The sequence below is a fragment of the Gopherus evgoodei genome, chromosome 3 (genome assembly GCF_007399415.2).
Source record: "Gopherus evgoodei ecotype Sinaloan lineage chromosome 3, rGopEvg1_v1.p, whole genome shotgun sequence".
Classification (NCBI taxonomy): domain Eukaryota; kingdom Metazoa; phylum Chordata; order Testudines; family Testudinidae; genus Gopherus; species Gopherus evgoodei.
This window is the reverse complement of record NC_044324.1, coordinates 111,500,905-111,526,733: the sequence shown is the minus strand read 5'-3', so window position 1 is coordinate 111,526,733 and position 25,829 is coordinate 111,500,905. Positions and strand designations below refer to the sequence as shown.

The 25,829-nt window shown below is 39.7% G+C and overlaps 1 protein-coding gene across 1 annotated transcript in view; it reads left to right on the top strand.

The window, feature by feature from the left end:
• The window catches only part of MOXD1 (monooxygenase DBH like 1), a 107,204-nt gene that overhangs the window by 53,849 nt on the left and 27,526 nt on the right, over positions 1 to 25,829 (top strand). The window contains exons 5-9 of the mRNA XM_030554244.1: positions 7,035 to 7,214; positions 11,329 to 11,431; positions 15,822 to 15,988; positions 18,139 to 18,330; positions 23,491 to 23,550. Of these exons, the coding sequence (XP_030410104.1) occupies positions 7,035 to 7,214; positions 11,329 to 11,431; positions 15,822 to 15,988; positions 18,139 to 18,330; positions 23,491 to 23,550 (702 nt within the window). The remainder of the gene's footprint in view (positions 1 to 7,034; positions 7,215 to 11,328; positions 11,432 to 15,821; positions 15,989 to 18,138; positions 18,331 to 23,490; positions 23,551 to 25,829) is intronic.

The window sequence follows — 25,829 nt, the reverse complement described above, 5'->3', positions numbered from 1 at the left end:
CCAAAATGACAAAATAAATTTAATCAAATTTTCAGCAGAAAATGTTGACTTTTTGTCAAAACCCTCCTAAAACATTTCAGTTTACAGACGAATATTTTCAGTTTTTAATTTTCTGAAGAAAAAATCTAGAACTTTTAAGTGAAGCAGATACTTTCCATCAAAATTATTGTTTAGTTAAAGCCCAATTTTTGCTTGAAAAAAGTTTCAACAAAAATATCTTCAGTTAACTCTAATGAGAAAACATGGACCTTACCTTGAGGAGCTTATCATCTAAATTGGACAGGCAGATCAACAGATAATGAAAAAAAATATTGTTGATATATAGGAAGGTAAAAGTAAACAAGAAGGTAATACTACATGTCAAAAGCAAGAGGAGAGCAAAACATCTGTATGTCTGTCGTTGAAACTGTCTTGTGAAAATTAGCCAGAGCTCATTTTCAAAAAGCATTAATAGGTTTGGTGAACCTAATTAGATAAAATAACTATCCTAACCCATCCTGAAAACCAACAGTCAGTACACAAAATCTCATGTCACTTTTTCTAATCAATTTTTTCAGACCATAGAATAGTATTGTGGACCGCTGAGCTGAGCACTATGGGCAGCTGATGGTACCACATTCAAATGACTGTACCTATCCACTGCATAGCTTTTGAGTAAGGCCATAGCCTTGCTAAGTGGCATTTACCATGGAGAGTACATCCTCCTATAGTGACTTGCTAACAGTGGAGCACTCACAGGAGGTTCTGGGTACTACGTGTTTTAATGAGATGTGGGTGACTTAAATAGCTATGTACTCCATGGAGTAATGGGTCTCTTGTCAGTCTTGATGCTGTGGAGGGACAGTTACTCCAGGGAAGGACCTGGATTCATTTTTCTGCATTGAAGCACTGCTGTACACACTTGCACTATGATGCCTGGTTCATAAGACACAGTACACACCTACTCTGTGCAAGTGTGGCAGATTGCTGGTTGAGAAGCCCTTCATCAACTCCTGCCACTCCAGCCCCAATTAAGGAGAATAGATTGGGGCTGGGTGAATAGCCCTGTGCCTACCGCGTAACTGGCCACACCTGCCAGTTTTATTAGCCAGAGCTATAAAGGTTGGGAGGAAGCCAGAGAAAGAGGGAAAGGCAAAGAGAAAGGTTAGGCATAGAAGGAGGTGGGTGTTACCTAGTTTGTTGCTGGCTAAGCCTGTTGTAAACAAAGTAGTTGTGAAGCCTCTATATAGTTGTGAACTGGTGGTGAGAAACTTTTAGAGACTAGAGAGCATGGGTGTTGCACCAGACTGAAGTGTCCCTGACTCACTGAGGGGGGAGGTATAGGGGTTGATTACCCAGGGGTGCAGTGTGCACCTTGTTACAGTAAGAAAAGCCCCTTTTTGCAGCCTGAGTTGTGAAGGTCACTTGCTTCACTGCAGGGAGTGTGGAGGTGCTTTTGTATCTGGCTAATGAATATGGTATCCCATGCAAGCCTGGTGCTTTAGCAATCCTACTACTACATTTTAGGAATTTCTCATCAGTAAACAGGTACAGATTTGGGCCAGAAGTGACTACAGAAATATGCAATAATCACAACTGCATTTTATTTGAAGGATTTAAAACATAAAAATTAAATGGAAACCAGCTTTTGAATCTGAACAAATGAATAGACTAGCTTTAGTTTTTGTTGATGTTTTCATTCCAGTGGAACAAAAACCACTGGAACAAAAACAAAAACTGATTGGCATTTCTTTACACAACAAAGAAATCCAAAAATTGTTTTGCTAAATTTGGTTGACCAGATTTGCTAGTGAGAGATTTCTGAGGTGGAGGATGGGATACAGTTTGCTGGCTTGGATCATTTGGAGAAACAGCCATTAATAACAAGCTACAGCTGTAACTTCAAGGAAGCAAAGCAAACAAAAAGAGACAGAAAATAGTTATAAACAAGAGTAAGCTTTCTGATGAGATTTCTTCCTAGCAGGAGGCCTGACATCTTGGCACATTAGATTAATTTGAAATTTCATCCTGTTTAATGTTAATCCCATCAGTACCTTGAAGCTGGTTTGCAACAGAGTTGAATGCAAAACCTGTTAATAATGCTATGTTAAAAAAAATCAGAATATATAAAGAAAAACAGTATGGTTGTGTTTGTGTAAGAGGTGAATGAATAATATGCAAACAAACAAGAATTTACCTGAATAATTATTGGGCACTGATGAGTGGAAAATCAAAGGCCAGATTCTGGTCTCAGTTATTCCTTTGTAAACATAGTCACTCTATTGACTTTAAGTTACTGTGGATTTACACAGGTCTGATTAAGGGCAGAATCTGGCCCAAAATTCTAGTTTGATATTACTCTTAAAGTTCTTTGGCGTTAGACTTGTGGCCATTGCTAAGAGAATACATTAGGATGAAAGATGGTATAAAGGAGTGTAATGGCTCCCAAGTTAAAGAAGTTTGCTACTACAGGAGGTTTCTAAGGAGTTTGAAGTGAATTATTAAATCCTGTAACGAAGATGGACTTTCACAAAGTTCAGATGTGTGGCTGTGTGAACACTTAAAAAAAACAACTTAATTTACCCAATCAAGGCAGGTCATGCACGTCAAACATCATAATCCAACTATTTAGAGTAAAAAAAAAGCGATGTTCTTGCTTTGCCCTGGGCATTCACTTGAAAAACTGTAATCTTCAAGCCTTGATCATCCCACAAAGAAGCTCCCAAGAAGAGAAAAGCCTCCCCCCCCCCCATATAAAACAAAATTTGCTACAAACAGTTGTTAGGAAGTTTTAGTGAAATGTTGAAAATGTGAGATTCAGAAAAGATACTTTGTGGCATGTAAAGAGATCATCACTAAAACATCTTTTTGAAGCTTAATAAGTGTAAATAGACTGATATGTGTTGTATATTTTTCTGAAGATGTATTGATTTACAGTGCATAAATCCATTCCAGAGCCTTAAACTCTCCATGGTTTATTGTAGAAAAAAATCAAAACAATTGAAAAACCACTGCAATATCCAATAATATTTGTAATGGATGGTAAAAACAAGCAGGAGCGGCGCCAAGGCTTTTGGTGCCCTAGGCGGGGGTCCTTCTGCACTCTTGGTCGTTGGCGGCAATTCTGCGGCTGAGGGGTCCTTCTGCGGCTCCTGGTCTTCGGGGCATTTTGGCGGCGGGTCCCGGAGCGAGTGAAGGACCCTCCGCAGAATTGCTGCCGAAGACCCGGAGCGCAGAAGGAACCCCTGCTGCCTAATTGCCGCTGAGGGTGGCAAAATGCTGCCCCCCCAAGTCCTAGTGCCCTAGGTGACCACCTAGGTCGCCTAAATGGAAGCGCGGGCCCTGAAAACAAGCACTTAATTGTGCATATATACTTACTATTGTACAAAGTTAACGATTTTTTTGAAAATCTCCTTCTTTCTTGTGTGTGTGTGTGTGGGGGGGGGCGAGGGTTACATATCCCTCCAGTGAAAAGAATTCCTTCCATTTCATCTAATTCCCAAACTTTCATGCTACAGAGGGAGTAGTGTAGAAAGGAAGTGAGCAAGAACTAGTGGCAGCAATAAGGAAGTGGCAGTTGATTTTTTTTAGTTCTTGTGAAAAGTAGGAGCAATTAAGGACTTTTAAAATACTTTTTACACTCCTAAGGGTTTTAGGCGTTTTGATTTGGAGTAGATGTGGGGCTCTCATTCCCCAGTCCATTGGTGGTAGCCTGGTAGGGTATGTGAAGCAGAAAATTCCTCTGCCTTGGGGGAGAGAACTGACTGACGTGCTCTGATAGTACAATATTTCCTGTGGGTTTATTCATGACACAGTTTACAGATCAACTCTGACAGCTGCTTCTCACTTGCATGTCAGCAACCACTAAAATATCACAGATAAACAACTAAAAAATTAGGCAAAGTGGGGATGGTAACATTGTTGGTAACTATAAATGAATTCCCCCTCCATCTTGTCTTTCTCTTTCAATAGTGACTAATGGATGGCCAAATATTGCTACAAGAATTGGGTAAAAATCAGCAAGGAAACGTAAAATCAGCAAATAGCCAAGTCAAGAGTTGTGCCTAAAATGTTACAAATAAATGCCCAGAGTCTCATTTATGCTACAGTCCCTTCATGTGGCTCTGGCAGTACATATGTACCAGGAAGTGGGAAATAAATGCAATTTTAAGGCTCAATTACACTGTGAGAGCAGTGTAAAGAGACTTTTGTATAAATGACAATCAGATCTAAAATGAATTAGTGACACTGGTCTGCAAAGATTGTTTAGTCAACACACAATATGCCTGACTTTTCATAAGTTTTCCCAGGACTTTACTCTCCTACCAAATTTACTATGACAAATTAAAATCCTTTTTTTCCTAAATTATACCAAAGTTTGGCTTCCTCCTTTCTCCCATTCACCATAATGAATTAGTAACCTTCGACACTCATGAGCATAACACTTCTGCTGGAATAGTTGGTTTGTTTCTGTGACTGGTGTTTTGTAAAGGTAGAACTGAACCTAAGCAGCTTAGTTTCAGGTTCTTTGGCTTTGGATTAAAAGGCATAAAACCAAACTTTAAAAAGTACAAACAATTGGGAAATCAAAATTTATAAATTAATTGGCCCAAAGATTCAAGTTTGGGTGCCTAAAATGAGGCATTATAGTCCATTTTTAGTCATTAAATAAATATGGCCCCAATTTCAAAGGTGCTGAGCACCAAAGTTTACACTGATGTTCATGGGAACTGCAGGTATTCACAAGGCCTTTCTAATTTAGGTGCCTAATTATGGCTTCAGCTGTCTAACTTTATGTACCTACTATAGCAAATCACTTAAGGTGCTTAAACTTTAAACGTTTGGGACTATTTACATGCTTAAATGCTTTGCTGGATTTGGGGCCCAAATTTGAAAATTTTGGTCATCAATGTTTGTGTCCTATGTCTCCATCATTGACTTTAAAAAAATAAGGATCAGCATGAGGTGGATGTCATTTATTTATCTAAATTGTAGTAAGAAAAGCATGTAATTATCATTGCACTGACACTTTTAACAATGTACAGTATATTTACAATTTTGTCTGAAAAGTATAAAACCTCTCACAAAATGCACTGCAGAAACACAACTGAAGGATTTGTAAATTATTTGTTTTTAAAAGATTTTAAATAAAGCTCAAAGAAAGCTGAACCAAAAATATTTATTTGAAATAATGTTATTGTTTAGATAACAAGATGTCAATGACAGGATGTGGATTTCTAACTTTAGTGATGTCCTATTGCTTTGAAGAGAAATAGTTTTTGAAGTAGTGAGTGTAAGCACAGCTGGTGCTGGGGTCCTGCAGCGGCAGGCGGACGTATCACATGTTTGGACAAGTACCCTTATTTCCATGGCATATACAGAGAAAACATTTCCCATAACCTTTTCACTGAATCCATTCATAATTTACAAAGAGATTCTGAATGCTGGGGGCATCTACTCCTATGTAACTTCTAAGCCACGGTGGTGTGGGCGGTTTTTGGTTTTTGCACTTCTTGACAGATATGCAGGTACTCTGCATGGAGCTGGGTCGGGGAAACATCAGATTGAGGTGGAATTCTCATAATGGAATCATCATTAGTCCTGGAAAGATAATGGTGGAAATCTCATTACTGTGGGAAAACTGCTTGCATTACTGTAGCTGCTTTTCCAGTAAATACATTTTGTATTTGTACAGTGGTTTGGGGAAGTGGCAAAGTGGAGGAAATTGGGGAAAATAATGCAGAAGATGCTTCCGCATCAGGAAGACTTTAAGATTTGCCATCAGGAGTAAACTCTGATACACTATCTGAAGATCTGGTGTAAATCAGTATAGTGCCATTGACTTCAATAGAACTATGCTAATTTGCATCAGCTGGGGACTTGGCTTTGGTGTGTGCAGACTCTGTGTGGCCTGCGTTGTATACATTCATTTCAATAGTTTGAAAAAGGTCCAATGACATAAATTTCTGGAGACCGGTAATGTACTCCCAATATTTTAACAAGAGGCTCTGACAAAAAGTGTTCTCACCAGTTATGAGCCAGCTGTAACAGGGAAGGTGAAATTGCAAGATGCAATTGCAGGACTTCGGAATGAGTTCACTTGTTTTCCCTTTTTTTTTTTTAAAGTATTCTCGTAACATTAAAAGGAGACAATACTACTAGGCAAACAAACATATTAAGTACTACATGCCAGAAGTGATTATATTTTTGCCCCTGAAATATATATGCAGTATATTGATAGCATAGCACAGTGTTTCTCTTGTGTAATTTGAAAAAGGCTTGGATGGAGAGGGGTGCAGACCTTGAAAGGGTAGTGACGGGGAGGTTCTCTCCCTTTGAGTATTTTTGGATAGCCTGACTTTTAGTGGAATCTGATCTATTCAAAAAGCAAAAAACATTGCTCTTCAGAAACATTCATGTTTGCCCCAAGGATGTCATCTCTGACAGGGATGATTTAATAGCACCCAGATAGAGGAAGAGCTCCATTAGACAGCAGTAAAATCACTCCAGCCTTCTCTTAAGTTCAGTCGCAGAATTTTAACCAGGGGCTCCCAGGCACTCCTGAGAACCCTCCAGCATATCACTACAGCAAACATACTACAGCATCTATTCTGTGATGGATGACTTCTTGTAAAACATTCTGGGTAACATAGTTTGTCAAATTAATTCTGTTTCCTTACAAATGCCATGGTAACCGGAAAGTGTCTGTTTACACACTGAAAGAGGTTGGGTTTCTTTCATGGTAATCAGCTTTCAGACTCTCACTCTAGAAGTATGCAAATTTTGGAAGATTCTGTATCAGAACTGACCAATCATGTCCCATGGATACTGTTGAGCAATCATGTTCTTTATCCTACCAGCATTGCCTCTTGGAGTTGCACAACACTGAAGTAGCTCTTCAAACACTATAACCAGGTTATATTTTATGACAAAGCCTTCTCCATTAAAATAAGAACTCTCCATATTTTTGGATGCAGTCTGCATATCTATATTAGTTATTTCTGTGACTTAAAATGATTCATTCACGATGTCATCTTTTGTGTGTGTGTTAACAGGTTGAACCATTGATACAGAAGGGCCATGGGAATCTGGTGCACCATATCCTGCTTTATCAGTGTAGCAGCAGTTTGAATGACAGCGTGTTGGACTATGGCCATGAATGCTACCACCCCAACATGCCAGATTCTTTTCTCACATGTGAGACAGTCATTTTTGCGTGGGCCATTGGAGGAGAGGTAGGATGAATGGTTACCTGGGATGATTTATCAATAAAGCTTTAAAGGAATGTGCATCACAGTGAAGGTTTTTCCATACTGCCAATTAGTAAATTGGATTTAATGCTACAGAATTTTGGTCACTAGGACTTTTACCATATTTGAAAACTGTGAGATTGTGTTCTACCATTACACACCTGCATAATGGTGTAATAGGGAGTGAGAACTTGTGCTTTCCCCTTACATGCAGTGCAGCCTTGGCACTCAAGGATGTGCAGGGGCTTTGCCTTAAATGCCACCTCCAGGAAGCAACTGGTAGAGAGTGGGGATTAAGTGAAGTCATGGCTCTCTCTTGGGAGCAGCTGTTGGAAGAGTGGGGATGGGGAGCAGGCGGAAACATGGCTCTGTCATTGTCATTAAGTGATTGTTGTAAGCAACACCCCCCACAACAAAAGATGAGCCCCTGGGTTCTTATTTTGATAGCCAAGATGTAAATACAGTTTTTCAGGAAGAAGTTACATATTATTTTAGCTGGTCACTTAGTCCTAACACTATAAAGGTACTTAGGATCCTCCCCACCTAGAGTGCTGGCTTTTGTGGAGTTCATTCTTACTCACCTATCTCTCCCGATGCATTGGATAGGGAGCATAGGCACCTAACTCAGGCTTTGTGGATTGCAGTGCATTCCAGTGATTTTTTAGGTACTCAAAAAGTTAGGTGTTGCAATGCACAGTGTCAGAAGGCCAAAGTCCCTGTGTGGATTCAAGCCTTAAGCTCTTTTCTTTAAAGCATATATAGCCACAATAGCTAAGTGTCTCACCATACAATGTTAAATTTTATGGACTTTTCTGTATAAAACCTGATAGGGATATTAAGCACCAAGTTAAAAGTAGTGAAAATAATGTAGAAAGTGCCAACACTTGTGGAAAAAATGACTTGGGAATGTCGGCTGTGCCATATCAGACTGCCCCATCTAATCTGGAATCCTGCCTCCAGCAATGGACACCGCCTGGTGTTTCAGAAGAAGATGGAAAAAACCAAAAACTAGGTAAGAACAGGAGGTTTCTCTCCAAATAAAGACAGAGATTAATTTCACACTGGCACAGATCCTTGTGTGCATTGCTGTTACTTTGCACCAGATGACAGGTGTAATTTGGCAGTAATTCTGGTATAGCCAGACCAGGGAGTATCACCCCCCATGGAGAGGGTGATCCTGCACTACTGTAGAGCCAAGAGAGGGACTTATATGCCACACACCTTTCCTGCTGCAAGCATGCTGGTTATGTTTAGTCTTGAGAAAAAAGAAGGAAGGGACACCTGTACCATTCTTCACATATGTTAAGGGCTGTTCTAAAGAGGACAGTGATCAGGTGTTCTCCATGTCCACTGAAGGTAGGACAAGAAGTAATTGTCTTAATCTGCAGCAAGGGAGATTTAGGTTAGATATTACGAAAAACTTTCTTACTATAAGGTTAGCTAAGTACTGGCATAGGCTTCCAAAGGAGGTTATGGATTCCCCATCATTGGAGGTCTTTGGACAAACACCTGTCAGGAATAGTCTAGGTTTATCTGGTTCTGCCTCAGAGCAGGGGGCTGGACTTGGTGACCTATAATACCTGTGGAAATTGGCTGTGACTTTTGAGCTTAGAAAAGAGATGACTAAGGCGGGATATGACAGAGGTCTATAAAATCTTGACTGGTGTGGAGAAAGTGACTGAGGAAATGTAATTTATTCGTTTATCTAACCCAAGAACGAGGGGTCACCCAATGAAATGAATAGGCAGCAGGTTTAAAACAAACATAAGGAAGTATTTCTTCACAAAATGCACAACTTGTGGAACTGCTTGCCAGGGGATGTTGTGAAGGCCAAAACTATAACAGGATTCAGAAAAGAACTAGATAAGTTGATGGAGGATACGTTCACCAATGGCTATTAGCCAGGATGTGTATAGATGCAACACCATACTCTGAGGCCATGGCTACACTTACAGTTTTGCAACGCTGGTAGTTACAGCTGTGTTCGTACAGCTGTGTAGGGCCAGCGCTGCAGTGTGGCCACACTGACAGCTACCAGCACTGCAGTGTGGCCACATTTGCAGCACTTGCAGCGCTGTTGGGAGTGGTGCATTGTGGGCAGCTATCCCAGCATTCAAGTGGCTGCAACGTGCTTTTCAAAAGAGGGGGATGGGGTGGAATGTGACAGGGAGCGTGGAGGAGACAGACAGAATGGATTTTTGGAGTTGACACTGTTCTCAGCTCCCTGCCTTGCAAGTTCTAAGGACTGTGCCTACTTTCAATCATTTTAAAAGTTCTAATTCCCTTCCCCCACTCCTCTCTCATTCACTAAATGCAAATTATGTACTGCTAAATACCCGTCAGACCAGATCAGCAACTGCTCAACACGGACTTCCCCCTCCCCCCCTGCCGTGTGAGAGTGCTGTTTCTCTCTTCAAGCAAACAGCTGTGAACATTCCAAAGTAATTCCCCTGCCTGCCTCCACTCGCTCAGCAAACAGGAGCTGTGTTTGTTTTTTAAATAAGCAGTTTGGCTGAACTCCGAGCTCTCCCTTTCTTCCAGTTTGTTGTGGACAGGAATTCTGGGATACCTCCTTATACCCCGGAGGTCAATAAAAGCGCTGGTGGGCGTCCACACTTGCTGACCAGCGCTGGATTACCAGCGCTGGAATCCCTACACCCGAGGCTCGACCGGGTGTACAGCCAGCGCTGCAACCAGGGAGTTGCAGCGCTGGCTGTGCTTTGCAAGTGTGGCCACATCCTAAGTTGCAGCGCTGTAACCCCCTCACCAGCACTGCAACTCTCTAGTGTAGCCATGGCCTGAGTGTCCCTAGCCTCTGTTGGCCAGAAGCTGGGAGTGAATGACAGGGGATGGATTACTTGAGGATTGCCTGCTCTGTTCATTCCCTCTGGAGCACCTGGAATTGGCCACTATTGGAAGATAGGATACTTGGCTAGATGGACCATTAGTCTGACCCAGTATGGTCGTTCATTTGTTCTTATGACTATGAGAAGGAGGACACAATCCTGATGGCATGCCAATCCTAGGCTATGTTTTCAGCCCCTTGCAAATGTTAAAGTTAGGGCAGTCCTCATGGTACTGTCACACTGCAGCTGGAACTTCCAAGCACAGTCTAGCATCGGAATCAGGGCTGTTCAATGGACAACTTTAGGCCTCTTTTGCACATCGCTCCTGACATGTACTTTGTGCATTTTGGCCATAACTCTACACTCTAGCCTCATATTTGTAACTTTCCTCTATCTTGGTTCAAGTGAAGTAAGAAGCCTATATAAATAAAATCTGGTTTAACAAAGTTTATCCCAGTCTTTGCAAGGATAATCCTGTTGTTAATGCACTGGAGTAGGAAAGGGAAGATCTGGGTTCTATTCTGGCATTGTCACCGAACCCCTTAGTGCCTCAATTTCCTCATATGCAACATAAGGATGATAATATAGAAGTGTTGTGAGGTTTAATTCATTTATGTAAACCACTAGAGTGCTGGGATCCTAGAATACAAAGTGCAAAAATACTATTTGTATATGGGAAACAGTGTAACTTGGTTTCCGACAGGTCTGAAGTTTGATAAATGACCTCTTCTAGTAGATATAGGATCACTTTTGAGGCTCAAATAATTTTACTGAGAATGTATCAGTTTGTCTAAGAACAGTCTAAACTCATATAACCAGCATATTATCTGGAAATTGTTGCTTTTAAAAATTAACAACATTTTTACTTTACATTCAAGTGTTCATAAAAAAAAAATTTTCCAACTAACCCGCTTGATGATGCAATACTGACACTTATTAAATTTAATTTCCTTTTGCAGCTCAGTCAACAAATGTAGGATGAATATCCTGTTAGCGAGCAGCAGAGTTGAATATTTTATATAGTTTTAGTGGTTTGGTTTATGCATTCATTATTATTTAATGGGATATATCATTCCATGATGCCATGTCCAGTAAGTTTTAAAAAGAATTGTTGTTTGTCTATAGTTCACATAATTCTTATTTACACTGTTATATCACTGTTTTAAAATCAGTAGGTATATTGATCAAAACAAAACTGACATGTGGTCAGGACAGGAACCCTATTAACCAGATGTGCATGTTTCAAATTACAGGCCTTTACATATCCTCCTCATGTTGGTTTATCCATTGGCACACCAACAGACCCTCAGTATGTGCTTATGGAAGTCCATTATGACAATCCATCATATCTAGAAGGTATGTTCATTCATCCTAACCATAATATTCAGGATTTCAGAATGTATTGCATGCTGATGTATCTCATCCTTTCACCAGAACAGGTGAACCAAATTAACTGCAAAATAGAAGTCCATTTTCCTCTGATATTGTCCCTATTCAATATCAGATCCAATCTTTCATTCCTTGCACACCAGAAGACTCGATGGAAATTAATGGAAGTTTTGGATGCACAAAGAATTCTGGATCAGGCCCATCATGAGCAATGAATAACTGTTTTATCACTAAATACTTCATATTGTGTCTGTTTGTATCCTGTTCCTTACACTGATAAGTTTTAGCCTTGCTGAAAGATGACTAGCATTAATTAGCTTGCATCAAGTGACCTTGAAGCATACATAATGTAAAAACAAACAAAATTTCAGTAAAAAGAATGAGGAGTACTTGTGACACCTTAGAGACTAATAAATTTATTTGAGCATAAGCTTAATATGGCTACCACTCTGAAAAAAATTCAGTAGAGGAATCAGGGAACAAGATTAAACAAAGAATAAGTAAGCTACCACAATTGAGGGCAGTTTCTGAAAAATGATTACTCAGGATGCTAGACAAATCATAGATTAAAGAATTCATATCTTGAAAGATTTACTCTCCTTTTGTAATATTATTTTTTTATTTTTATCAACAAGTTGAAGAAAATTACTGAAGTTAAATAGAAGCAAAGGGAATTTTTGCTGTGAAAGCAGAGACATCCCAGAATAATCTAAGGCATTTCAAAGCTAACTTCTTAAAAAAGAGTAGTAATTCATTTTGGATCTTAAACAAATATGTGCTGAGTTACCTGAGAATTTACTGTTATCTGGCAAAATGCTAACTGGGTAAAATGTTCCACATGCCCTTTTAATTCTTACTTAAGATGAATCTATCATCATTAGTAAACTCATGTCCACATTAAATCCTCTGCTCATAGCTTAAGAGACCCTATCTCTGTCCTATTTTTGTATTAATACAGTCAAGTCCACCTAAAATACATTTATTTAATTGAGCACTTTCTCCATTCTGCAAACTCTATAAGTTTCTCAGATATTGTCAAAACCAGTTTGCATTGAATACAAGAGTCCCCATTAATATCACTGACATTTAATGATTTTCCATGAAATATCAGCTGAAAATCAGAGATTTCAGGCTCCAAGGAGAGCACTTAATTATCCTCACAGAACCATTGTTTTGTTTTAATTAACCACATTGTATAATTTTATGATTTTATTCTAAATGACTTGTTAACAAAAAATAATAATAATAATAATGAAAGACATGGGAAGACTGGAATGATGATTTAACTTTGGAAGCCATGGGAAGGATTTTGCCTCCTGCTGTGGCCCCCATATGTTTCCATAAACAGCCATCAAGTGACAAGGGAAAATGTGCCCAGTGGGGGCACAGTATGGATACCACCAAAGGTGGCCCTTTGCTGCCACCCTCCACTCCCCATCACTACTGCATGCCCTGCTGCTTGAGGCATGCAAAAAGCAAAGGGGTGAGGACCTATAGTGCACGATGCTATGGGAAAGATGCTGTCAATTATTAGAACAACTCCTGGCTAGTGGACCAGACTAGAATCTTGAGGTCACGGAGTTGTCATAAAGTCACATCTGTCCTCTCTCTTTCTATACTATATCTTCTGTGCGGTTCTTACTGGCCTTGCAGAACAGATTCTTAGCCAATGCCTCCACTGAGTGATTGAAGGTAACATTTTCAAAAATGATGTAGGAGCCTAAGAATAATTGACTGACTTACACTCCTAAGTGCCCAAGCCACTTTTAAAAATAGGATTCCTAAGTAGGGTTGCCAACTTTGGTTGGATGAATTGCTGGAGCTTTCATCACTATGATTTCTTTAATGAAAGATTAGTCTTTAATTCCTGGAGACTCCAGGACAATCCTGGAGGGTTGGCAAACCTAATAAGTCACTTTGGCAATTGTGAAAATTTTACCCTTAATTTTTGTATTGAGGAAGGTTTTGTCTGAAAATCTCATTGGAAACTCTCAGATATTGCCAGAAAATGTTACATCATTTTGATGTTGACAATAAAGAGGCTTGACTATACAAAATACCGCATTCTAGAGCAATGAGGTCATAGAAGTTAAAGCTAGAAGAGATCACCAGATCACCTATTCTGATCTCCTGCTACCACAAGCCATCAGCACCACCTAGCACCTCCATGCTAAACTAAACAACCAAAATTAGTCCAAAGTATTACAGTCCACATGAGATTGTTATTTGCCACAGGCAGAGAATAGGAGGGAACAAGGTACGTCAATGCCTGATACCCCTGCAGTGGCAAGGAAATGATTAACTGAGATATACCCAGATAATCCTGGCAAGTGACTTGCACTTCATGCTGCAGAGGAAGGCAACTTGACCCCCCCTCCAGGTCACTGCCAATCTGACTTGGAGAGAAAATTCCTTCCCATCCTCACATATAGCAATCAGTTAGATCCTGAGCATGTGATCAAGAACCAACCAGCTAAGCCCCTGAGAGGGAGAATGCTCAGACCCCCCTCAGAGCATTGGGCCCCCTATCCAGGGTCCCATTTCCAGCCATAGCCATTTCTGATACTTCAGAAGAAAACCAAAAAACCCACCCAAACCCAGAATACATTGGTGCTCTAAAGAGATCATATCCTACAAGAAGCTCAGAAAAAAAAGTCAATTTAGAGTCTCAAGTAGTACAAGTATTAAAAATCAATATGTTGCTGGCTCCCTTGTCACCTCTGAAGAGGTTGTAAGTCATGCACTGTACTGTAGATCAACAATAGTAACTGGTCATGTATAGCATAAAAATGGAGAAATCAGGACATATCTTACATTCAGTTTGCCAACTCAAACATGTAAAAATAATTACAAATAATTACACGGTTTAGATCTTGCATACTTTGGTGAATGGGCACTTTTTAGAAAAACTATTGGTAGATAGGGAAAGATCTGTCTTAACATATCCAGCTAATACTATTGTATTGAGGTAATATGGTTGCAGGCATCATGTTTGTTATGTTTCTTAGAAGTACAAGTCACTGGACAGTTTCTTTCCTTCTTTGACATTCTTGTTAATTTACTTGCATTTTTTATTTTCTAAGGCAAATATTTTAAAAGAGGAGAGAAATCAAAGAAGGAAGTGACAGAAATTATCATAAAAAAGTTAACACATAAGGAAGGTCATATTCTTTTATATTCTATCCTGTCTAATAAAAATACCTAATACAAAGAGAAATAATCAGAGGCACTAAATTGACTTTTGACTGTAATGAATTGTGACAAGGTAAATAAATACATAAACGTGACTATACATTTTGATGTATGAAATGGACTTGGACAAATGTCAATTTGACTCTTAGAAATTGTCAGTCTTTATACATAAGGCTTAGCTTCCTTCAGTGACTTCACAGTAACGTAGACATGTTCCAGGCTAGAAAAACGACATGTCCCTAGCATTTCCACAGGAAGCTCAACACACATAGTACATTCACTACCACAAAACAATGATTGGAGATATACCAATCTCCTAGAACTGGAAGGGACCTTGAAAGGTCATTGAGTCCAGCCCCCTGCCTTCACTAGCAGGACCAAGTACTGATTTTGCCCCAGATCACCCCTCAGGGATTGAACTCACAACGCTGGGTTTAGCAGGCTAATACTCAAACCACTGAGCTATCCCTCCCCAGGTTTGCACAGAGTGTAGTGAAAATCTAGAGATGTCCCTGACTGTAGCACCAAAAAATCCTTATCTAGTTCTCCCTTCCCTGTCTGAGATTAATACAGTGGATAATCATGTTCATCATTAAAGGCTCCTTGAGGTGACAGGGATCAGAGAAGTTGCAAAAGAGGCTTGCTTGGTCTCCAGTGACATGCTGCAATCTAAAAGGCTTCTTTACAGTCAACAGACAGGAAATATACCACTGGTGTTATGAAGGGATAAAGAAACTTACAACTGGATGAAAATAGATGTCTATTACCTAAAAAAACCCGAAATGCGTTGAGCTGCTTTTCAAATATTTTATTTTAAAATCACATGTTCTGCCTTTTGAGATTGTGTTATTCACTTTCAAAGATTGCCCATAATCTGCCTTGTACCCTTCAATTTCCATGTAAACTACTAAAAGGAGTATGACAAACATTTTTCATACAGGTTAAACTGATTCAGGTATCAACATACCTTATTTAACCACTTTCTTGTGAGTTACCTTTATTTATTCCTTCCCTAATTCCTGTGAAATATTTAACCCATTTCCAATTTAAAACTTCCCTTGCATGATTTTCATGTAAAAATTTATGAACAAATCTGAGACAAACTCTGTGATTAGATTTTTTATCCTGATTTATAGCCACAGTTGACAATGCTCTTTTGTTGCAGGTTTGATAGATAACTCTGGACTGAGGCTATTTTATACTACAGATTTACGGAAATATGATGCTGGGGTTATTGAAGCTGGTCTTTGGGTTAGCCTCTTCCACAATATCCCACCGGGCATGCCTGAATTCATAGCAGAAGGTCACTGCACTCTGGAATGTCTGGAAGAAGTATGTGTCCTGTCTAATACTATTAGGTTTCGGTCTCCATATTAATTTGTGAAGACATTTTTAAATTAACTTATTGGGAAGAATAACAAATATTAGTTAAACTCACTTGAGCAAAGGCATTTCCCTCTTACTAGACACCAAAACTTCGGATCTTTCTGGATATAAATACCTTCAAACAATAGAGTTTTTAGTATTTTTTTAAATTATGATTTTCTCTGGGCTGAGATTATTCTGTGAAGTTGACATTGTAACATTCAATATTCCAGTTATATATATTGATACATATAATGAGGTATTATATAAAATATTAAATTATTTTATACACTTTTTAATATAATACTAGATAAAACATTTCACTCTGCAAAGCAAAGACATTATAGTATAGAAAGCTAACCACAAATGGAAAGAGGTTAACTAAGATCTATGCAAAAGCTAAAGGTTCTATGTATTGAAGTAACAGTCTGAAAAATGGTGTTAGATTGATCAGTGAAGACTGGTTAAGATACAGGTACTGAGGTTTTGCTGTGTGTACCAAAGTATTAAATTGTACAGTCTCAGTTTCATTATAAGATCTTTAATGTAGTTTTGAGGAGAGGATTCTGTTCCACTTTGTGTTATTGAGATATGGTATGAAACCAGTGATTAAGGTACTAAATAATACTCTCATTGATATTTTGTCCTATCTAGAGTTGAGACAAGTTTGAATGTATAGTTAATTTAAGCTATGGTTTGGGTTTAAGGCCAAACTAGAGCTAGGATTTGGGTGTGCAACTGACAGTACCGAGATGGGGGTGTTGGTAGTTGTAAACTGTAAATGGGTTGAAAACTGCAACTTTAAGTAAAACGATAAACAAATCCAATTTTCCCATACGATTTAATGTAAATGTGGGGGGTTAGGTTCCAAGGAAATTTTTTGGGGGCAGACAAAAGGCATTATATACTGTATAGTGGTTGGGAGGTGCCCCTGGCTTACCCCTGGGGCTCAGGGCTGGGGGTGCAGGGTCTAGGAGGGAGTTAGGGTACAGGATGCTGCTCAGAGTCAGATGTGGGGTCTGGGAGGGAGTTAAGGTGTGGGAGGGCACTCAGGGTGGGGATGCGGGGGGAGGCTCAGGGCTGAGACAGGCAGAAGATGCAGAGCACTTACCTGGGGCAGCTGCTGCTTGGTGCCGGGGGTGTGCAGGTGGCTCTGTGCAGTGCGGCACCGCCCCCATGGACTTGATTCTGGGAGCCGTGATTCTGGGCAGGGCCGGCTCCAGATCCCAGCATGCCAAGCAAGTGCTTGGGGCAGCATGCCACGGGGGGCGGCTCTGCCAGTTGCCGGGAGGGTGGCAGGTGGCTCCGGTGGACCTCCCACAGGTGTCCCTGCGGAGGGTCCGCTGGTCCCATGGCTCCGGTGGAGCATCCGCAGGCACGCCTGCGGGAACTCCACCGGAGCCGCAGGACCAGCGGACCCTCCGCAGGGACGCCTGCGGGAGGTCCACCGAAGCCATGGGACCAGCGAGTGGCAGAGCGCCCCATGCAGCATGCCGCCGTGCTTGGGGCGGCAAAATGGCTAGAGCCGGCCCTGATTCTGGGAGCTTCGATTCTGGGAGCTTCTCTTTGGTCAGCTTTGAAGGGGAAAGCGCCACTTCTCTCCAGCCACTGGTTGCGTGGCTGCCCCTGCTTCTCCTGAGTCCTCCGGCCTGTGCTCGCAGGGCCACATTCCGAAAGGGGCTTTAGAGTTGCAGGCCAGGATGCCGGGGCCACCTTAGCCCAGGGCCCTGCAGCCACTAAAGCCCCTGCATTCCAGGTAGTCCTGCCTGCCGGGGGTGGGGGGGCAGCTTCCCCGCTTGCTCCCTCCCTCCCAGAAAGTCCTAAGTGCTGCCAAACAGCTATTTGGCAGCAGCAGAAGTGCTGGGAGGGGGAGGAGGAGAAGACTCCCTTATGGCGACATTATAAGGGAGCATTGCACAACTTTAAACGAGCATGTTCCCTAATGGAGCAGTAATGGAACTTCGAAACAATGTTAAGCGGGAGGACAGTAAGTGAGCAGTTACTGTACTATAAACTGAGGAAACATACAGTGCGTTTATACATTTAACATTCTCACTCATCTGTTTACCTTTTGTGCTTGTGATGTACTGACAATTTTGTTGGTTTCCCTTTATCAGGCCTTGGATGCTGAGAGGCCAAGTGGGATTCATGTGTTTGCTGTTCTTCTCCATGCCCATCTTGCTGGCAGAGCCATCAGGATGCGTCACTTCCGCAAGGGTGAAGAACAGAAGCTGCTTGCTTATGATGATGAGTTTGACTTCAATTTTCAGGAGTTTCAGTATCTAAAGGAAGAAAGAACTATCTTGCCTGTACGAATCTCTTAATTCTTCCCCTTACCATAGTTTGTGAGCCACAGTGACTAATATTTTGTTCATAGTTAGGATTAATTTTGCTTGTGAAATGACTTTTCTATCTTATTCACTTTCCTGCCTTTCACAAAACCACCATCACTTAGAGTTGGGAAAATACTTAAACAGTATCCCATGAATATTTACCTACATTTTTAAATAATTTTCTTTGACCATGTTCTGATCTCTTTTGTGTTTGGTTTCTCCAAACATTTGAGCAATTGAGTTTTATTGTCACAAATGTTTGTGGAAAGCACATTTTAAACTCTCATATGTGAGTGTGCCAATTTTTTTGTGCATTCATCCAGTCAGGGAAAGGAAACAATATCATATGGCTTTCCTGACCATTGTAATTAACACAACACATCTTGACTATCAAGTATTTGCAAAGAGCTGTTTATGTTCCACCTCACACACAGAAAGGAAATCAGTCAACTAAGCCTTCCATTTATTTTAAATTTTTTATTTGTTGCTAAAGGGAAAAAACTTCATTACTCCATCATGCTCTGCATTGACCTTCACTGAGTAACTGAATCTCCTTGGGGCAAGAAATCATGATGTCTCATTTTCTCTGAGGCACTAGCACACTCCTGAGCATTATAAAATAAATAAATAATAGAATACACAATTTAAAAAAATTCAGAAATCTTCAACACTTTTTATTAACAAATAAATTCAATTCAATCACCATCTAATTGCAGACATTCCATGAGAAGAAAGAGTCTAAATTCCTTACAGATTATTCACTCAGCTCTGGTTAGCTCTGACTGGCACCTTTTTTGGCAGTCTTGGCAGAGAGGCTATAAACTGAGGCTTGATTTTGCAGGGCTCTGAGCACTGCAGTCATGATCCAGCAAAGCAGTTCATCATGTGCTTATCTTCATGCAGTGGGAGCAGTCCCATTGACTTCAATTGGATAACACATATGGGTAAAGTTAAGCACCTGTTAATTTTTTCAGAATTGGGGCCTATAACAGAAAGTGAGTTGAAAGTTACAAGAAAAGGCCACCAGAGTGACTGAATGTTTGCTTAAAACTGTCAGTCTTCCCCTCACAATCCCCTTCATCTCTCTCTCTCCTCCCCCATTCCCTTGATACTTGCCCTTCTAAAGTAAGAAACTGAAATGGGAACCTTTATCTAGCTTTCAATTCAAAGCCTGGCCACTTCTCAGATGCAGCTGTGGTTGCAGGGGAGAGCAGTATTTTCCTTTTGAAGTCTGACTGCTAACAGTTCAGTGGGACTTCAAAAGAGAAAGCACTGCTTCCACCTCCAGAGAAGGGATGCAGGGGTTTGGGAAGGAGAAAGTGGGGGCTGGGAGAGGATTAGAAGTTTGGACGGCTTTATAGAAAAAGCCTGTATGCAAATTATAGAGAAAAGTCCCTTTTAGATTAAAGAATAAACAGAAATATATAGAAAAGAGACTGAAAAGCACATTTGCTTGAGTATATTATGAGCAACTCAAAAAGAGAGGGCTAGAATGGAAGATGGAATTCAACCTTCTCTCAAGTGGCCCTGGCCTATGCCTGCTATAATATGAATCACCAGCATCAAAATTATCATAATTTGCTACCCAACGATTCCAATATTACTGCTACCACAATACATATAAATAATAATAACAATAATATTGCTTATTGGCAGTATGGTAGAACAATTAATTCAAAGTATACTCCTCAGACATTCCTATCAGTCTCTCGGTCTGTTTCTGCATGTGCTGTTCTTTAGAGTTGTGGAGTTCATACTATTTGTTCTCTGCAAGTATTAGAAGCTTATGATGCATTTGAAACTAGAAGAGCTAATCACCAAACAAAGAAAGCTTTGCTGGATATTCTATAACTACCTGTACTCAAAGGGCCAGGTACTCAGCTAGTGTAAATCAGCATAGTTCCTCTGACATTAATGGAGCTTTGCCAATTTCCATTATCCAAGTCATTAATGAAAATGGTGAATAGTACTGGACCGAGGACTGACACTTCCAGGACCCCACTAGATATACCCTCCCAGTTTAACAACAAACCATTGACAATTATTCTCTGAATAGGGTTTTTTAACCAGTTGTGTACCCACCATATAGTAATTACACATAGACCACATTTCCCTAGTTTGTTTAAGAGACTGTCATGTGGGACTGTATCAAAAGTCTTACTAAAATCAAGATATGTCATGTCCACTGCTTCCCCCTTATCCTCTAGGCCAGAGAAGAAAATTCGGTTGGTTTGGCATGCTTTGTTCTTGACAAATCCATTTTGGCTATTCCTTATCACCTTATTATCCTTTAAGAGCTCATAAATTGTTTGTTTAATAATTTGTACCAATATCTTTCCAAGTATCGGAGTTAGACTGACTGGTCTATAATTCCCCTATAAGGTCCCCTTTGTTCCCCTCTTTAAAGATAGGTACTATGTTTGCCTTTTTCTAGTTTTCTGGGACCCCACTTATCCTCCAGTTCTCAGTGAGAATTGTCAATGGTTCTGAGATTGCTTCAGCTAGTTCCTTAAGTACCCTAAGATGAATTTCATCAGGTCCTGCAAACTTGAATACATCTAACTCATCTAAATATTCTTTAACCTGTTCTTTCCCTGTTTTGACTTGCATTCGTTCCCCCTTGCTGTTAATATTAATTGTGATAGGTATCTGATCATATTAATATTTTAGTGAAGATTGAAGCAAAATAGGCATTTAACATCTCAGCTTTTTTATGTTATCAATTAACTCTTCTTCCCACTAAGTAGAAGACTTACACTTTCCTTCATCTTTCTCTTGCTCCTAATGTATTGAAAGAACCTCTTCTTATTGGCTTTTACTTCCCTTGCAAGGTGTACAACTCATTTTGTGCCTCAGCCTTTCTGATTTTGTTCCTATATACTTGTGCTGTTCTTTTGTACTCCTTCTTAGCAATTTGTCCATATTTCCACTTTTTTGTAGGATTTCTTTTTGATTTTCAGGTTATCAAAGAGCTCCTGATGGAGCCATATTGGCCTCTTACTATTCTTTCTGTCTTTTCTTCACATCAGGATAGATTGCAGTTATTATCTTTTTGGGAAATTACCTGCTTTCCTGAACTCCTTTTTCCCTTAGATTTTCTTCCCATGAGACCTTACCTATCAGTTCTCTTGAATTTGTTAAAGTCTGCTTTTTTTGAAGTCAGTTGTCCTTGTTCTGCTACTCTCACTCTTTTTCTTAGAACCATGAACTCTATCATTTCCTGATCACTTTCACCCAAATTGCCTTCCACCTTCAGGTTTGCTACTAATTCCTCCTTGTTGGTCAGAATCAAGTCGAAAATGGCTGTCATCCTTGTTACTTCCTCCACTTTCTGGAATGCAAAGTTCTCCCCAATACAGTCCAAGAATTTATTGGAAATATTGTGTTTTGCCCTATTACTTTTCCAGCAGATGTCTGGATAGTTAAAGTCCCCCATTACTACCAGGTCTTGTGTTTTGGATATTTCTGTTGTTTATTCTAGAAATGCCTCATCCACCTCCTCTTCCTGATTTGATGGTCTATAGCAAATCCCTACCATGACATCACTCCTATTTTTTACCCTTTACTCAGAGACCCTCTACTGGTCTGCCTCGCACCTCTTTCTGGACCTGCGAAGATATATATATCTTCTTCAAAGAGTCAGAGTATAGTTAAGATGATGTCTGCTCCTAGAACCAATAAGTCCACTTTATCCATTTCACAACTAATTACATAATTTTATTACAAAGCTGTAAAGGTGTACACACTATCAGAACTACATAGGCAGAGGTGGATTCAGACTTTCTGGTAGGTAATCTCCTGACCATTTCAAGAGAGATTAAATCAGCAGATAAGGGCTTAATAACTCAGCTATCTATATACAAATAAACAGAAAAATCCGCAGAACTGGTGTGCTCTGAAATTCCCCAAAGTATCATATTTCTAATTCTATCCTGTTCTCTGCTTCCACTTACAGGGAAAGTTGTAGGCTTTTGTTGCTGTTTTTGTTGTTGTTTTTTAAATCACTAAGGCCAGAAGAGGAATTTTCTAAATCCATGATTCTATTACCCAACTCCTTCAGTTTCCCCTCCTTTTTTTTTGCGGGGGGGGGGGGCAGAGGTCATTGGCGGCTAACAAAATATTCCTTTTTTAAGTAGCAGGCCTATGCCCTGTGGCACTGAATTCTTCTGCTCTTAGGACTACTTTGCGAGGGGCAGTGGCTACAGCCACTCTGGCATCATCTTCTTTAAGGGATAGAAAATATTTCTCAGAAAAGGTAGGCTTCCCTCTTTTTAGTAATCATTTAACAACTCAGTCAATGAATAAACAAGCACGTGAGAGCCCTGAACTCCTCTAATTAAAAGTTAGATAAGAATTGCCCACAAGGCTAATAAAAATGTGTCCAGCCAGTACTTCTGCACTCCTCATAAGTCCGGTGTTATAATTTCTGATCCATATTGCTTTGCATAGGGATATGTAGACTGCATTTGATTTGGTAGAAAAGATTAGTTATTCTGTGAGCTACTGCTTTTTATTATTTAAAAACACGGTACAACAATTTAGTTGTCATGAAAATGAAGAATTAATTGAACATACTAAAGACAGAAAATGTGCAACTTTCTCCAAATAAATCTGTCAATTCATTTCAGTCGGAGCTCATCACACCTCCTGCCATACCAAGCTCAGGGTTCTCTTGAGGAGAGACTGTCAATCATGGCAAACAATATGGTGCTTTTATGATAGGGAAAATCTTTTCCTTATTCACACAGGTAGTACCACAAACAAAATATCCATACCCATAGATTGTAAGGAATTTGGAACAAGAACCACATCTTCCTACCTGTGAGGGCCTTGGTCGTGACTGGAACTTTTGAGTGCTACTGAAGTACAAATAATGGACTAGGTTCTCAGACCTTCATTTAAGTCAATGGAGCCAGACTAATTTACACCTGCTGAGGATAATGAATTATGAATTAATTAAACCACCAAAGTTTTAGTCTGGGCTAATGTACTCATCCTCTGCTCCTTCAAAAATTCAAATCTCTGGATTCCAGTGTTCTGACCATTATTTGTTAAACTTTTGTAATAGTAAATCATCACCTGAACCAAATGTTATTAAACTTCATAACTATGAACTTCTTATATTTTGTATTTCAGGGGGATAATTTAATCACGGAATGTCGCTACAGCACTGTAGATCGAATACGTATGACATGGGTAAGGCATGGGTTGACACCAAAGGTCTATTTCTTTGAAATAAATACATAAGTGATATGTTCTCATTTGGAAGCAAAAATAATTTGATATTGTGAAGAATAAAGCATTATTAAGTAATAGCACCAAGGCTGCTTTTGGATTTATGCAGAGATTACTATATATCATTTAATGTTCTCTAATTGTAACTGTATAGCATGCAAGTAAGGCACCAGTCTTCCCTTTGGAAGTTTGATCTTTCATGAGACAATGCTTGTTCTGGCTCTTTTTTATTCCTCATTAAAATAAGAAACAATTAATGCTCTTATTAAATCTTTCCCCGGGCAAAACATCCATATATCAGCACAACTGGATGATATTTACATCCATTTGTCTCCTCCATATAAAACAAAAGTGGGAAATTTGGGGGATTGGCATAATATTTCATTACTAGGTTGAGCAGTAAATATAGAATCAAAATATGCAATCCTAACTACCAAGTCTATTTAGTTCTTGAAAATATGTGCGCTCACAACTGCCTAATTAATGTGAGTCAAATTCTGGAGTCCTTACTTAGTCTGTCTTCAGACAAAAAACCCATTGATTTCATCTGGATGTTTTGCCTAATAAAAAGATTGAATAGGGACTCCAAAGCCAGTGTCTGACTCATAGTAATTATACATACACATTTAATTGTCTGTTTAGGCACTACATAGTCTTGATAGTTAGACTGTTGTATTTTGAGTCTGTGTTTACTGCTCAACCTAAAGTATCATCCTAGGCTCAAATTTGCACTATATGGAGGGGAGTGAAAGCATGCAAATACTGGCCAAGGATCTAATTCTACTAAAGACTCACATGATTAATTTTACACATTGTAAATAATCCTATTGACCTAAGCACCCGAGTAAGTCTTTGCAGGATTGGGGTCCAAATGTGGCCAATGCATGTATACGTGGGGAGCACCTCCTAGGCAACCTTTTCCTGCAGAACCTGTGGAAACTCCTACATGAGACTATTGTGTAGATGGGACGGAGATTAGTTTTTGAGACATGTTGAGCCATGGAGGGTGAGCTCAAAGAGCAGCTAGTCCAGAGGGCATGCTGCCTTCCAAATCTAGATGATTTTCCACCAGTGAAGGTCTCCCTGTGCTTTGTGAGTCTCATCAGAGGAGGGTCCCGGAACACAGGGTGGCAGGGAAATCATTGGCAAGATGAAGGAAGTGTGGGGCCTGGAATTGTGCTAGAGGGGCTTAAGATCTTCAGCATTAGAACTGAGACTACCCACAGATCCTCAGGTACCAACCTCTGCCCTTTTCTGCTCTGGCACTGGCCTCTCCTTTTGAGAATAAAATAAGTCAGAAATTCCTAGAGTTGAAACCTGAGGAGCTGCATGTCTGTGTGCAGAGCAGGATAATTAGAAACCTAGTTAGGACACTCCAGACAGTACATAGATATTAGGCTATTGAATTATAGTTTACCGTTGCAAGTGAAATATATATATTTCAGGAGAAAGATAAGTAAACAAAAAAATTAGAATTGCATCTTTTATAAAGATGTCTTTAATTTTTGATGCATTGCCTATATCTTAGTCGAGCCATATCTACCATCCAAGCTTAGAAAACTTGAACAGTAGTAATAAGTCACTGTTACCTATTCCTTGGTTATGCACTCTTAACTCAGAAGGTGTTTAATAATTAAACTGTGCTCTCTGGTACTAATGTACCTTTAGTGGTGAGAAAATATATCATCAGATTGAACACTGCAACTTTATTTTGCATTCTGTTCTTCCACCCTGTTATGTCAGAGCAAGATAGTAATAATTCATACCTGGAGCTATATGAAATGGAATGCCAGTATGGAATTACGCAACCTGAATTTGTTTTAGCAAAACATGGCTTAAGCCTTTAAGATAGGAAAAACCAAAAATGTCAAATGGAAAAATTACCAAACCATTGTTAATCTTTGTACAGAATTGAATCTGTCAGTATCTTGTTGTTATCAGCTGTAGGCAACCAATCAGGATTAAATTATTCACCTAGGATATATTTTTAGTTTTGTCTTCTTGTACCAGTTTTAGGACCAGTTCTTGTTTACCTCAGTCCCAGGTGTACTTTCACTGAAGTCTGGATAGTCTTTTCCATCTCTAGCGTCTGTGATTCCATGAAATCAGTGGGAGTGCTTGCAAGCAGCATTTGACATTTAATTATTGCAAGTAGATTTTGCTTGTTGTTGATTAGGAGATCATGGATTTGGAAAATTCCTCTTCCGGTTTTGATAGGGATTTCCTATGTGACATTCAGC